General features: G+C 37.1%; 1 protein-coding gene across 1 annotated transcript in view; it reads left to right on the top strand.

Moving 5' to 3' along the window:
- The window catches only part of LOC128050039 (transmembrane protease serine 11C-like), a 64028-nt gene that overhangs the window by 8273 nt on the left and 39010 nt on the right, over positions 1-16745 (top strand). Inside the window, exon 3 of the mRNA XM_052642331.1 lies at positions 6574-6692. Within this exon, the coding sequence (XP_052498291.1) occupies positions 6574-6692 (119 nt within the window). The remainder of the gene's footprint in view (positions 1-6573; positions 6693-16745) is intronic.

Genomic DNA, 16745 nt, shown 5'->3' with positions numbered 1-16745 from the left:
ATATGCATATGATATGCATATTATATACATAATCACCACTTGCAGTTTATTCGAAAACAATTAAATTCAGATAATTTCAGTGGGCCCAGAAGAAACTACTCATGGGAGAAATTAGTATGAATGCCATGCCATCCAACCATCTCATCCTCTGTTGTCCCCTTCTCCACCTGCCTTCAATCCTTCCCAGCATCAATATCTTTTCTAATGAGTCAGCTCATAGAATCAGGTGGCCAAAGTATTAGAGCTTCAGCTTCAGCATCAGTCCTTCCAATGAATATTCAGGGTTGATTTCCTTTCTGATTGACTGCTTTTCTCCAGCACCATAGTTCAAAAGCATCAGTTCTTCAGCACTCAGCCTTTTTACTGTCCAGCTCTCACATCTGTACATAACTACTGTAAAAACCATATCTTTGACTATAGGGACTTTTGTAGGCAAAGTAATATCTCTGCTTTTTAATACACTGTCTAGATTTGCCATTTTGCTTCTCTTCCAAGGAGCAAGTGCCTTTTAATTTCATGGCTGCAGTCACCATCCACAGTGATTTTGGAGCCCAAGAAAATAGTCTATGAGTCGTAGCTCATAGGCCATACAAAACTCAGCAGCAGGCTAAATTTCATAGTTTGCTCATCCCTGATCTAGAGTAATAAATTTTAGCCCTGACTTCACTTTAGAATCACCTGGAAAACTTTTTAAAAGAGTACTAATACAAAAGCCCCACTCAAAAATGCTGTGTGGAATGGAAATTTTAACTTTTAAAAGCTCCCCAGATGGTTCTAATGTTCGGCCAAAGTCAGAACTATTGATCTGGAAGGAGACAGATATACTATAAGATTCAGAGGTACAAATAAGGTACAAATAAGTTTAGAGGTCAGTGACTCAGGTTCAGTTTGTCACTTCAAGATTTCAGGGACCCAGTCTCCTTCAATCTTGCTATGCTACCATTGTCCAGATCTTAATGTTCAAAGTGATGGTGTCAGTTCTGACCATTAAGTTCTCATTCCAGCCAGACAGAAGGCAGAGGAGGAAGGAGATGAGCATGCTTTCTATCAATAAGAAAACATCTCAGGAGCTGCACATACCATTTTCCCTTTCATTCCATTTGTCAGAACCTAAGTGCACTCCATCACTCCCAGATGGAATAAACAGGGGCAGAAAAACATAGATTTTTATTCCTGGATAGAATCTCCTCAGTTAAAAATCACAAACTATATTGCTATAGGAAAAGAGAAGGTAGAATATCAAGAAGTAGCACATAATGTCTTCCTTGGGAATTTAAAATTCTATCTAGGCTAGGCTCTGAGTAATTAATGACGAAATGAGCAGATGAGACTTCCAGGGAAGTTTCAGAATATGCATGGAGAATGTTAATCTGTCTGGATGGTTTTCTCACTATTGGTAATTCAGGAAATTTCAAGTATTCCCGTGCCAACTGTAAATGGAAACTTAATCCAAAAATAGCAATCTCACTTTCAAGGAACAGGAAAAGAAAGGGAAAACAGAGTCAAGGCAAAAATCATTCCTTCTTGAATTGAAATTTATTTTCTTTGTTTTTGTTTTTGCTCCTTAGCAAAGAACAAAATGATATTAGTAAATATATGAGATACTTTTCCTAGACTTTCTTTTCAGGGCTAAGTTTAATGTTAACTAGTAGGCTTTGGAAAAAAGTATTTCTTTGACTCTCTAGATCCTAGTCTAGGGAACTACTTTTAACAAGTCCTAAACATTGAGAACAGAAACCAAGGACCAAGCTGGTAGTATTTCAGGTGATTCATTTTTTAAGATAATAGCAGCCAAAAATGGGAGCAATTGGTGGCCACTGGAATCCAGTTTTGAGCAAATAAGTCATCATGTGTGAGAAAGAGCTAGGGGTGGAAAATTCAAGGACAAGTACACAAATGCTGTTATCAGTTAAATTATAAGCCCACAATACATGTATGGTCCTTACCACAGAAAGAGTTCTATTTATCACAGAACAAGTAGAAAATTCAACATAAATCTATTTCCTTAACAGCATTTTTTTTTTATTACTTCTCAGTAGTTTTGGAAAGATACAACAGTAGGGGAGAAATCTGGCACATGGACCAAATGAATAACATCAGCTCTAATGGGACAAACTGATATCAGGTGCCTAATATTTGCTGAAGGACATATAACTGTTGTGATATTTATTGGCAGAAAAATAAGCAAATCATAATCTAAATCTAGTCATAAAAAACATCAGTCTTATTCAAATGTCAAGCCACAAAGAACTCCCATATTCTAGAGAGGCTGTGTCTCATAATTACTCTTCTTTTTTAGAGAAGTCTATGTTATTCTGGACCATTAATGCCATCCTCTCTAGAAGTGCATTTTCTTAATCTTGGTCTACAGAGAACTGATGGAGCATCCATATAGGAACTAAACACTACATTTCCCTTCACTGATAATCCCAGGCCCCCACTTCATCCCACATAGGAATTTTAGCTATCACTAACTTCCCAAGTGATCTAGCACAAAGGGAAAATTTTCTGTAGTTGCAAGTCATTAATTTGTGATGGGAATTGCTAAAGGCCCATCAGAAATCTGAACAGAGAAAGAAAAGAAGAATTTGGGATATAGGAAAGACGTAGTATAAAGACTTAACCTTGACTATCACAGGAAAGAAGAAAATAAGTTGAAAAAAACTTGTTAGGCAGGAACACCAGAGGTACAAAAGTAAAATTTTTCAGTTGCAAAACCATGGCATTTCAAGAAGGAGGACATAGCCCCTAACAGGACATTTACCTGAGAACCTGCTATGTCTTGCTCTTCCGCTTCCTCCTGGAGGTTTCTTCCTCAGGTGAAATAATGTGGAGAAATCACAGCAGCATCTTCAGAATATGCCTTTAAAAGCTTCAGCACAGACCCTTACCTGCTACCACCATGGCCACAGGCAGAAGGGCCTGGAAATTCAGGAATGTCTACACTTCCCTGTCTCAGGAGAGATTCAGGAAAGATGACTCCTACATGAAGAACAAACTTTGAGCTTCTTCTCTGTCTTTGAGGACCCTCCCTTCCCACAAATGTCCCAAATTTTGCTACACAATGACTAATGTGGGCTGCACCACTCTGCCTCTATCAAACCCATGCAGAACAGACCCTGTTATCTACCCTAGGACCAAAGGCTGAATCCAACCCTCATAAATATGCTCGGGAGCCCAGATACTTAACCCCGGCCTCAGAATCATCTAGAGCTCTTAATTAAAACAACATTCATGCTCCCACCGAGTCCAATAAACAGATCTGTGGGAGAAGACACAAAGAATGATAGTTCTTCAAAGTCCACATGTGATCTTAATTGAAAGTGCGGGCTTAGAGCCACTTATCTAAACCCTGCTTTTCAAGCTTTAATATGCATAAAAATCACTTGGAAGGATGTTAACTAGACATTATGGTGATCATTTTTCAATATGTACATATATTGAATCATTATGTTGTACACATGAAACTCTGGTAGCTCAGTTGGTAAAGAATTTGCCTGCAGTGTAGGAGAGCTGGGTTCAAGCCCTGAGTTGGGAAGATTCCCTGGAGAAGGAAATGGCAACCCACTCCAGTATTCTTGCCTGGACAGTCCCATGGACAGAGGAGCCTGGTGGGCTATAGTCTATGGGGTCACGAGTCAGACATGACTTAGCGACTAAACTACCACCACCACACATGAAACTAATATAGTGTTGTATGTCAATTATATCTCAGCTTTAAAAACCACTTGGAAATCAAACAAAAATAAGTAAAGACACAGAGAGAAAAACTGGTCAGGATAATAGTCCTCCCTGAAGCTCTTAACCCTAGCCCAGAATGTGACCTGGAACCTTTGAAAAATGTGACTCTTCTAGGAAGGAAAAACCAATAAAAATAATACTTAGATCATAATCCATAATTTTTCTTGCTTAAGGTCTAGGTTACATTTGAAGGACAGAAGCTAATCTTTTAATATAATAGTCTGATAGTTCCTTTGAATGCCAACAGTGGCACTCAATTTACCACTTTATCTGCTAATTCAGGACTCAGAGCTCTAACAGGATAACAGACCTAGGGAATGGCTTTCCTTTCTAGTGTTTAAAATTCTTTTAGTAGTTCAACACATTAATAAAGCCTAATGCTATCTTAATGGCCTAGATTTTCAACCCTGATATCCTAATGGAAAATTAAGTAGTCATACAGTATTTATGAATAAAAATATATAATGACAAAAATACTATGTTCCTTTGAAACTTTCTTTTGCCAGCTTTACTTAAATATAATTGACATATGACATTAATGTCAGTTGAAGGTATATAACAAGTTGATTTGATATACTTATATATTGCAAAATGGTTACTACTATACACATATATTATATAAAATGATTATCACAATATGCTTATACATTATTTCAGATGTTTCATTGTTAGTGTATAGAAACACAACTGATTTTGTATCCAACAACTTTACTGACTCAATTAGTTCTAACAGTTTTTTGGTGGAGTCTATAGGACTTTCTGTATATAAGATCATCCATGTGCAAATCACAATTTTCCTTCTTCCTTTCTAATTTGGATGCCTTTTATTTCTTTCTCTTACCTGATTGCTCTGGCTAGGATTTCTAGAACTATGTCAAACAGGAGTAGTGAGAGTGGGTACCCTTATCTTGTTCCTGATCTTTCAGCCTTACATCCTTGATTATCATGCTGACCGTGGATTTGTCATGTATCACCTTCATTATGTTGAGGCTTGCTCCCTTAGGTTTTTATAATGTGAAAGGTTATATTTTGTCAAATGCTTTTTCTGCCTCAATTGAGAATGATCAGTGATTTTTATCTCTTATTCTATTAATATGGTATATCAAATTTATTGATTTGTGTATATTGAACTATCCTTCAATTCCAGGGATACATCTCTATGATGTAGATCCTTTTAACGTGTATTAATAGTTAAATTCAGTCTGCTATCATTTTGTTGAGGATTTTTGTACCATATTCCTTAGGGATTTTATTGCAGTGTCCTAATCTGGTTTTGCTATTAGGGTAATACTGGCCTTGTAAAGTGAGTTTGAGCTTCCCTGGTGGCTCAGTGGTAAAGAATTCACCTGCCAATGCAGAAGACTTCAGCTCAACTCCTGGGTCGAAATATCTCCTGGAGAAGGAAATGACAGCCCACTCCAGTATTCCTACTTGGGAGATAGCAAAATAGAGGAGCCTGGCAGGCTACAATCCATGAGGTTGCAGAATCAGACATGACTTAGCAACTAAACAACAACAAAATGAATTTAGAAATGTTCTTTTCTCTTCTATTTTTTAGATGATTTTGAGAAGGATTGACATTAATTCCTTAAATGTTTGGTAGAATTCATTGGAGAAACAATCTAGCCCTGGGTTTTTCTCTTTGGGTAGGTTTCTGATTATTGGTTCAAACTCCTAACTCATTGTTGGTCCATTTAGATTTTCTGTTTCTTCATGATTCAGTCTTGGCAGGTTGTATGTTTCTAAAAATTTATCTATCTCTTCTAGGTTAATCAACTTTTTGGTGCATAATTCTTCACAGTAATCTCATGATCCTTTGTATTTCTGTAGTATCAGTTGCAAAGTTTTCTCCTTAATTTCTGGCTTTGACTCTTCTCTCTTTTTCTCAGTCTAGCTAAATTTTGTTGAAATTTTGTTTAAAGTTTCAAGAAACCTTGATCTTTGCTTCACATTATTTCTGCTCTGATTTTGTTGTTTTCTTGCTTCTGGTAAATTTGGGGCTTCCTCAGTGGCTCAGTGGGCAAAGAATCCGACTGCAATGCAGGATGAAGTAGAAGAGGGTTTGATCCCTGGGTCATGAAGATCCCCTGGAGAAGGGCATGGCAACCCACTCTAATATTCTTGCCTGGAGAATCCTATGGACAGAGGAACCTGGGGGGCTCTAGTCCACAGGGTCACAAACAGTTGGATGCAACTGAAGTGACTAAATACACACACACACACACACACACACACACACACACACTATTATTATATCATTGTCTATTTCTTCCTTCAGATCTATCAGTATTTACTTAATGTATTTAGATGCTCTGATGTTGGGTACGTATGTATTTAAAATTTTTTTGTCTTCTTAATGAATTGACCCCTTTTATCATTACATATATTATTATGTTATGATCTTCTTTGTCTCTTATTATTCAATACTATTTTTAGCTTAAAATCTTATCTAAGCATAGGCACTCCAGTTTGAGTATTATTATTTTTGTCACATTTGCCAATACAATTCAAGAAAAATGATATCTCATTTTACTTTGCTGTTTTCTTTTTTACTATTAGTGAGTGTATAAGAAAGATCTTTTAAAATAATTAACTGCAGTCACTCATATGAATAATTTTATTAGAATGCTAAAATATGACTTACGTTCTTTGACAAGGTTATAATTTAATATGCAAAGTTATTTCAACAATCACTAGGAACTAATACTATTTAAATGTCAAGTTACCTGAAATTTCATAGGAGTATTCTATTTCACAAGATTTTTCTTAGGAATGAAAGCAGTTATACAATGAGCAAAATGAAAACTGTTTTTTCTTTTTTCTTCTTCTCAGGAAAGACATATTTCTACCATCATATCAGCTTTAAAGTCAATAATATTGACTATGACAGCAAGTTTGCAAAACCATATTCACAAGAATATATGGACTTAAATAATAAGATAGTATCTTTGGTAAGTTGAAATTCTTTTCTTAGCATTGTTTTTTTTTTTTTTTTAATGCTATCCTCCTTTAAATGCCTGAATCCTAGCAGTCACCTTCCAAGTTGAAGATGATTTATAATTTTATATTATTTCTTGCCACTACCTCATTTCTAGATGAAGATAATCAGCCCTTTCAGAAAATCAGTTAGAAAACATGCAGGGGAGGAAAAATGTAAGAGACATATTTTGAGAACACCTAACACCTACTTTGTGATAGACACTCAAAGAAGGTTTTTAATGTATTAAAAATTAAATGAATGAAACTTATTCCATATCCAAGATACCTGATGAAGGACATGTTGTTTCTGCTTCTAATTTAAACAAGTTATTCAAGGAAGAGAAATGGTCAGTGCAGAAAAGAACATACAACCCCAAATAAAGATCTTCTTGTTAAACATTACAAGACATTACATACATCAGTGTATGTAAACATTAATGTCTGTTTAAGAGTACGTTTTGTTATGTGTGCTGTGCTGTGCTTAGTCGCTCAGTCATGTCCAGCTCTTGCGACCCCATAGACTGTAGCCTGTCAGGCTCCTCTGTCCATGGGATTCTCCAGGCAAGAATACTGGAGTGGGTTGCCATTTCCTTCTCCAATATTTTGTTATAAGTTAAACCCAATGAAGAGTCTTGACTGCCCCTTTAACATTAGCTTCCTTTATCATAGATGCCACTTTAACTCAAATAATTTTATCAACCAAACCAAATTCTGCAAGAGAAGTGGTGGCATCATTCATCTCCCATTTTCCTGAGCAGATTCTTGACAACACATTTTCAGACCTAACTCTCTCTGACGAAAGCTTGTAGTTTTTCTAAGGAATTTCAGTACCTCCCAGTTTCTAATAAATTGATGCCCATCAGCAGATGAATGGATAAGAAAGCTGTGGTACATATACACAATGGAGTATTACTCAGCTGTTAAAAAGAATACATTTTAATCAGTTCTGTTGAGATGGATGAAACTGGAGCCAATTATACAGAGTGAAGTAAGCCAGAAAGAAAAACACCAATACAGTATACTAACACATATATATGGAATTTAGAAAGATGGCAATGATGACCCTGTATGCAAGCCAGCAAAAAAGACACAGATGTGTATAGCGGACTTTTGGACTCAGAGGGAGAGGGAGAGGGTGGGATGATTTGGGAGAATGGCATTGAAACATGTATGCTATCATGTAAGAATCGAATCACCAGTCTATGTCCGATGCAGGATACAGCATGCTTGGTGCTGGTGCACGGGGATGACCCAGAGGGATGTTGTGGGGAGGGAGGTGGGAGGGGGGTTCATGTTTGGGATCGCATGCTACACCTGTGGTGGATTCATGTCAATGTATGGCAAAACCAACACAGTATTGTAAAGTAAAATAAAGTAAAAATAAAAATTTAAAAATAAAAAATAAAAATAAAGAGAACCAAAAAAAAAAAAAAAAGAGTTTTGGTATACTTTTACCATTATACAAAGAGTTAGTATATTAAAAAATGAAAGAAAATTCCTGCTTTTAATTTAGCTTTATGATAAAGAAGGAAATGACATGGAAGTAATCAATATAACTCACTGATTAATAAATAGGCTTTGGACTCAGAGTCCTTGTTCAATTCTAAGTTTAACCATTTACTAGCTGTATGACTTAAGACAAGTTATTTCATCTCCCCACAACTTCAACTAACAATGAGATGGCAAACACAGATACAATACCATGGGAATGTTTTTGGCATGACATAAAAGATGCTTACTCCTTGGAAGAAAAGTTATGACCAACCTAGATAGCATATTGAAAAGCAGAGACATTACTTTGCCAACAGAAGTCCGTTTAGTCAAGGCTATGGTTTTTCCTGTGATAATATATGGATGTGAGAGTTGGACTGTGAAGAAAGCTGAGCACAGAAGAATAGATGTTTTTGAACTGTGGTGTTGGAAAAGACTCCTGAGAGTCCCTTGGACTGCAAGGAGATCCAACCAGTCCATTCTGAAGGAGATCAGCCCTGAGTGTTCTTTGGAAGGATATGATGCTAAAGCTGAAACTCCAGTACTTTGGCCACCTCATGCGAAGAGTTGACTCATTGGAAAAGACTCTGATGCTGGAAGGCATTGGGGGCAGGAGGAGAAGGGGACAACAGAGGATGAGATGGCTGGATGGCATCACTGACTCGATGGACGTGAGTCTGAGTGAACTCCGGGAGTTGGTGATGGACAGGGAGGCCTGGCATGCTGCAGTCCATGGGGTCACAAAGAGTCAGACACGACTGAGCGACTGAACTGAACTGAAGGTTAAATATGTCATAATCTTAGCAGAAGTTCTATTAATCTGTAAGCCCTTAGAATTAGAATAAGGGCTAAAGTGAGTACCATTAATAGATAAGTATATAACAAAGCTAATGTATAACTTTAAAATAACTTCAAATATGCCTATACTAAGAAATTCACCTTTTATGCTATAAATTCAAATCAAGATATTCAAATAAATTAACCTATGTTTACTTCACAAATGAATATTCCAAAACTATCAGTCTGATCTATTGTTATATAATCTTGGTTAATCAAACATTAAGATGTCCTGACATCTTGTTTCAGACTTCTTTCACAGCCCTCATTCCCAGTTTCTAACTACCTGCATTAAGACAATCACCAAATATTTCTCATACTTTTTTCATTTAGATGGGTCAGGATGCCTGCTTTTACATGCCTTTCTCTCTATTTTCATTTAATCCAATGTTCTTTGTATTATAAGTATTACCATATACACAACATCCATAAGTACAACACTAGTGATAACCAAATGGAGATAGAATGTACCAAATGGCATTCTGAACATTCATTAAACTTAGCTATTAGTCACAATTACAATGTACACAGCCTGATTTCCATTAAATAATTCTTGTGATGATTCATTCTAAGAGAAGAAAAGGAATAAAGAGAGATGTTGCTTTATTATGAATGACAGTATTTAATTTTTTACTACTGAGAATACATGTTCCTTCATACAGAACATTTTCATGTTTTAAATATATGGTTTTCCAGTGGGAAACTTGAGAAATATCTGTAATTTCTTACTTTTTGTAGCTCCCCAGCAGATATAATGCCCCACTATAGTCAATATAAATTCCAATATTTAGGAGTGAGGCAGTACCTTAACAACAAAAATTAGCTTTACTAATTGTCAGTACTGGTCTAAGCACTTTACATATTAACTTATTTAATTCTCCTGGCATTCTCATTTTCTGTATGAAGAAACTGAGGCACAAAGAAGTTATTTTACCTAAAGTTATACTGCAATACCTGCATCTTCTTCATGATGTATTGCCCTATAATTAATGAGCATGTGAACATTATAAAATTTTAAGTGCACATCAGATTACATCATCTTTCATATGACCAGTCATATATTCCAAAATGTTTAAGCAACTCCCATGTAGTTTTCACATATAAATGGAGTGGATTATAGATGACCAAAATGATACCTGGTATGTGTAAGGTATCTAAGATGATCCATAAGAAACAGATCAGCCAAACTTATACATCAAACCACTTACCAGAGTATCCAAGAGCAGAGAGCATCTTTGGTCATTATATAACTATAGCATTTGTCAAATAACAAATATTCAGCTGAGCTAACCTAAACCTGGTGTGAGCATATACACCTTTATGCTTATGACTCTTCTTGCAGTCTACCAAATGATAGATCATCTATGGAATTCATCAGACTTAGAAGTATGTGATTTTTAAAAGGTAACAAAGTGAAGGATAATATTCAGGATTCCTGTTCCATCTAATACAGATTAGAAATGTCTCAGGTTGAGTAAAAATTAGGTTAGTGTTCATTCAGTTTCATGCCCCTCAAAACTTATGAGAAAAGTTTTGTGTACTCTCCAGTATAAGCTACTGAGAAAAGTGCTAATCTGATACATTAAGTGAAAATCATTGTGCATTAAGTTTCTAACATGAAGAAACTAAGAATATCCAAGGTTTATAAAAAATGCAACCAATATTACAGAGACATTATTCATATTTCAAATGGTATGAAGAAAACTTACAAAACTTACTGATGGACTAGCTTTTTTTCATACAACTGGAACATAAGGAAAGAAGAAATAAATACTAGATGCTCAGGGCAGGATGTCTGCAGACATGGTTGCCAGGGCAGGGGTTGATAATGCCCACTAACATAAGTCAGTGAGAAACTAAGTGAGTTTCTGAAACTTGGCATTTGGTTTCAGGTCAAATATCTAACAACCCTTTTCCTACAGGGTGTGCCAAGAGTCTGACCCTCTTAAAAATAGGAATTATATGACTGTTACTGGGGAAACTCTCATAAATCCACCTTACAGCTTCTTGGAACACCCCAAGCCTAAAGTTACTATTCGCTCAAAGGATGGTTCTACATCATCCAGCTATACACACCTTATTAAACAAATATTATACTCTAAGCCTGGGTGTCTGAGTTCATTCTGAAGCAATTTTTTAAAGGATCATTTCAGCTCAGTTCAGTCGCTCAGTCATGTCCGACTCTTTGCAACCCCATGAATCGCAGCACTCCAGACCTCCCTGTCCATCACCAACTCCCGGAGTTCACTCAAACTCATGTCCATCAAGTCGGTGATGCCATCCAGCCATATCATCCTCTGTCGTCCCCTTTTCCTCCTGCCCCTAATCCCTCCCAGCATCAGAGTCTTTTCCAATGAGTCAACTCTTTGCATGAGGTGGCCAAAGTACTGGAGTTTCAGCTTTAGCATCATTCCTTCCAAAGAACACCCAGAACTGATCTTTACAATGGACTGATCTCCTTTAGAATGCACTCGTTGGATCTCCTTGCAGTCCAAGGGACTCTCAAGAGTCTTCTCCAACACTACAGTTCAAACGCATCAATTCTTTGGTGCTCAGTTTTCTTCACAGTCCAACTCTCACATCCATACATGACTACTGGAAAAATTAGTAGGCATCATTTCTGATCTTGATTCTAGTCTCTTTCCGTGGTTTTAATTCATGGTATTCCCATTCTCAGACTCACCTAGCCACCATATCTTAAGGTCAATTTTGACCCCTCCTTCTCCATTATCTAACCATTCACCAAATTTTATTACTTATTCCTTCAAAGTGTTTCTAGCCTAACTTCCAAAGCAAAATTGCTGAATAATAGTGAAAATTTATCCCTCTCTCTCCTCAAATTTCACTAAAATGACAGAAAACAAATAAAAACAATGTGTCTTATAATGACAGAAATGTTGCCACCAAAAGAGTGAGGAGTTTTTGGAAGATAAAAACTAGAGATTTGCAAAATCTCAGCATCACAGTTGCTGACAACTCCCTGGAGATAAAAATACTGGTCTCCAAGAAAGTGAGTTTTCCAACAAAAACTTGGAATAAACTTGAGATCAGAGAAATCAAAGATTATGAAAGAAAGTCACAGTGAATAACTAATTAATTAATCAATTTAAGGTATTATTTCTACAGGAAATAATATATTGTAAATTAATTAAAGGACTGAATCAAATATTCTACTAGAAGTCTATTCCAATGCAATTAGAAAAAGGAAAAGAAGTAATATATGTACATTGGAAAGAATGAAGGAAAATGCCGGGGTCCAGCCCCGGTGGATCCAGGGTAATTTGAAGTGGGGACGGTGTCAGCAATCTGATAAGATTATTTATTCAGAGATATAAAGAGAGATTAGGGAAGAATAATGTAATGGAGAAAATAATAGGGAAAAGAGGCTGTATTCCTTGGTTTACACAAGAAGCCAATAAAGTCTCAAGACAAGAGACTTGCACTGTCTACGTGAGGCCGCAGAAGGAGTGGAGATGCAAAGCGCCTCCCCGATCAGGTCTTAGAAGCCCAGGCAAAATTAGTAGACACAGCGAGCCTCTGTGTTCCAAACGGGAATTCAGCCTGAAAAGCAGAGCGAGAGAAAAGATGACATGGGGAAACCAGTCTTTCCAGGAACTGGTCCAACTCTTTATTTTTCAGGAAAGCTCTTATACTTTAGGTTATACATAGAGATCAATGGATAATACAAAGTCATGCGGGGTCAACAGGCCTGACCTTTATCGAGACCAGGCACTCTTTATGCATGCATACAAAGGTCTTAGGTGATTTTACATCATGTTCTGGCCAGGGGGCATGCTAACATTTTATGACCCTTTCTTTCTGATAATGGTCAGTCAACCAGAAAACTTATTTTTTCCAGGGGTGATTTTTCTTAAACCAGGCGCCAACCTCCAAAGGCGCCAGATAAAGTTGCATTCCTACAGGGCAAAGGTGCAGTGGGCTGTAATCAAGAAAAGAATTTACTAGCCTAAGGTCTAACATGATTAATATCAAAGATTGCTACTTATTTTTCCCATATGCCAGTTGTATCAATTAATGTATATAAGGGACAAGGGATATGGAGACTTAGCAGCAAATATTGGCTCAACAATGAAACCCTCTACTGGTATATTTCTAACAACCCACTAATAATTTCTAATTTCTCAAAAGATTCTGTATTTGGAAAGTTCAAAACATCTCATGCCTCTTATGGTTGGGAGGCTGTGAACAATTATGTGTGGTTGTAAGAGGCCGGACAAACTTGTCAGGCAGGCTAGAGAGCCATCAGAGGAGTTTTTGGACTGAAACACTCTTGTTACACCCAGGAGACTTATTAACTGGAGCTCCAAGTTAACTCCTTTCAGAGGAAGGTGGTGGGGGACAGCCCCCCTGTAATGTCGGAAGAGTAGGTGGAAAGCATAACGCAGTAAAGCATGCAGACTCTGGTTTTGGGGGTAGATGCTCGAGAAAATCCAGGGGGACCCCTGAGGCCTGATCCCGCCTTTGCGTTTGTCAGTCCCCCTTCCTCATGACCTTTGCCACAGGCAGGATTCCCCCTGCTGGCTCCCGGCAGGAAAAGGTCATTATTTACTGATAATGTTGTTGTTAAGACACTAAGTCGTGTCCAACTCTTCTGAGACACCATGGAATATAGCCCACCAGCCTCCTCTATCCATGAGTTTTCGTAGGCAAGAATACTGGAGGGGTTACCATTTCTTTCTCCAGGGGATCTTCCTGACCTAGGGATTGAACCCGTGTCTCCTGCCTTAGCAAGCAGATCCTTTACCATTAAGCTACCAGGGAAGCCGACTGACAGTATTCTGTATACTTAAAATACTCAAAAGACTTAGTTGAAAAATTATTAGAATCAACAGTAGAGTTTTGTAAGGTGGCCAATTACCAAACCAAAATATAAACAGTAATATTTTTCTTAATTACCAAAAGAAACAAAATATAAACATTATTTTTAAACTCCACTTAATCGCAACAAAATCTATAGATATACATGAATGAAACTAACACAAATTATAAACAGTCTATATGAATAAAAATATGAAATCTTGTTAAACGATATAAAAGAATAAATAAGGGGAAAAAACATGTAACTTTATTTTAATTATGTCAATCCTATGCAAATTAACCACAAATTCAGTACAATCCTTTATGATAAAGATGTTATTTCAAATTCAGTATTGTTAAGACAATCAGCTAGCCATCTGGAAAATATAGGAAGTAATATTGCTTGCATTTCTGGCATAATCACTCTATTACATAAGTAGTTAGCTTGGGCAAGATTCTGTTTAGTTATTTGAAGAACAGGACCAATTAAGATTAAGGTGGTTTATAGATTTAAATTCCAAGAATCTGTGGATTTATTACTATCAATTCTAGGATGCTATTATCTAACCACTCCAACTCAAAATGTTGTCTCCCATCTCTGAATATCTACAGAAATCACAATCTGTGGTATGAATTTTGTCACTGTGTCTTTACTTAGCAGCTACAGGTATGCTCCCTGTACAATTGCCCCAAATTTTCCCTCATATTCAAATAATATTTGGGGAAATAGGAGAATAAAAAGTCAGGGGGAAGGGGGTTAGGAAGGAGTGAGAGAAGAAAAGTGATGAAATAGCTCAGGTATATCAGCAGAAATATTTCTGCAGCCTAGGAGAGCTAACAACAGGTACATTATTCTGAGCATATAAGCAGTTGCATCATTTCCTCTTTTCATAGGATTTTCTTTTGTGGCTCATTTGGTAAAGAATCCACCAGCAATGCAGGAGACCTAGGTTCCATCCTTAGGTTGGGAAGATGCCCTGGAGAAGGGAAAGGCTACCCACTCCAATATTCTGGCCTGGAGAATTCCATGGACTAAGCCCATGGGGTAGCAAAGAGTCAGACACAACTGAGCAACTTTCACTTTCTTTTCTACAGGAAACAAGATACTGCTCTTCCAAAGTGCAGTACAGTATTTCAGGTCTGTTCTTCAGTGATATCAGTAGCTAGCTCACACACTCTCATCTAAAAAGGTTGCTCTTGACTCTGTTCTCCTCCAGCAACAGTTTCCTGCTCTCCTTCTCAGTAAAATTTTGTTGAAAAAATTAGATTTCTGTGCTGTTTCCACCTCCTTGTCACCTGATCTCACTTTAACCCTGTCCAGTTAGAATTTCTTTCTCTCTACCCCATTCAATTATTCTTATAGAGGTCACCAAAGACCTCACTGTTGCCAAATCTGATGGTCACTTCTTACTTGAGCTTAGCCCCATTATTATCTTCTTCCTTCTTCCTTTTCTCTTTTTGGTGTCTAAGACACTTCCTTCATTTTTCCTTCTTCTTCACTATCTGCCTTTCCCAGCTGCCTTGGATGGTTCCTTATCATCTGTAGGGTTTCCCTGGTGGCACTAGTGGTAAAGAACCCACCTGCCAGTGTAGGAGATCTAAGAGATGTGAGGTCAATCCCTGGGTTGGGAAGATCCCCTGGAGGAGGGCATGGCAACTCATTCCAGTATTCTTGCCTGGAGAATCTCATGGACAGAGGAGCCTGGTGGGCTACAGTCCATAGGGTGGCAAAGAACTGGACATAACTGAAGTAACTCACCATGCATGCACACTATCATCTGTAGATCTCTAAATATAGGTGATCCCCTCTGCATTTTCCAGAGAATCCCCACCTCCTCCCTTCTCTTTCTTACCTCTTCCTTTCATCTTCTCCTTTCTTCTCTATCTGTACTCCCTCTAACTTCCTCATCCAAACTTTAAAACCAACAACATTGATGACTCCAAAAAGGGAACTCTAGATCTTTACCCCAAGACCTGTTTCTCCTCCTGCCTTACACTTCTCAGTAAATAACACCAAAATCAACCCACCTGCTCAACCTAAACACTTAACAAAGAAATACTTTTCTCAATCAAGAAATTAGTACATTCTATTGACTCCATCACCAAAATATAACTTGATCTATTTTTCTCCTTAATTGCAGCTCCTATTATTTTTCTTGCCTAAACCCCTACACTTGCCTCCTAACTGGCTTCTTTGCTTTCACCTAATCTCCCTACAATCTATCGTTCACACAGGAGCTAAAGGGATCCTTCAAAAATGAAAATCAAATCACATCACTTACCAGCTTTAAAACCTCCAAAGATGTTCAAGTTCATTCATATTTATATAAAGATGTAAACATAAAAAATAAACTTAAAATGAAAACTTACGCAAGTGGAAGGATAGGGTAAAACACATAAATGGATTTTTGTTTTAATTCAATCTTCCTTTTGCTTTTTTCCCTATTTTTTCCCACTCCTTCCTCTCCCTCTACATACATCCCCAAACTCTACCTCTAAGTAATTCATATTGACAAAATGGTATATATCCTTTCTTATTCTCCTCCTTGATTAATTAGCCTACATAGAAAAGAAAATCCATAGGAGTATTTACCAGTATTTTACTGAAGAGGGTTTATATTATACACAATCTTCTGAAATTTGTATGCTTTTCTCAGCAATATCTCACAGATACTCTCCAAGGCAATGTAAAGGTTTAACCTATTCTTTTCTATGACTGCATAATATTCCTCAGTATGGATGTAGCACAATATGTTCAATCTTTCCTGTATTTCTAGTTATTTACTTTGTTTCCAGGTTTTGACTAATATGACCAACATTGCAAAAATGTCCTTGTATATACATCCTTATATTTATATACATTCAATAGGTTTCTAGAT

The sequence above is a fragment of the Budorcas taxicolor genome, chromosome 6 (assembly GCF_023091745.1).
Source record: "Budorcas taxicolor isolate Tak-1 chromosome 6, Takin1.1, whole genome shotgun sequence".
Taxonomy (NCBI): Eukaryota; Metazoa; Chordata; class Mammalia; order Artiodactyla; family Bovidae; genus Budorcas; species Budorcas taxicolor.
Note: the sequence above shows the minus strand (reverse complement) of the source record. Positions and strands in the feature narration are given on the sequence as shown.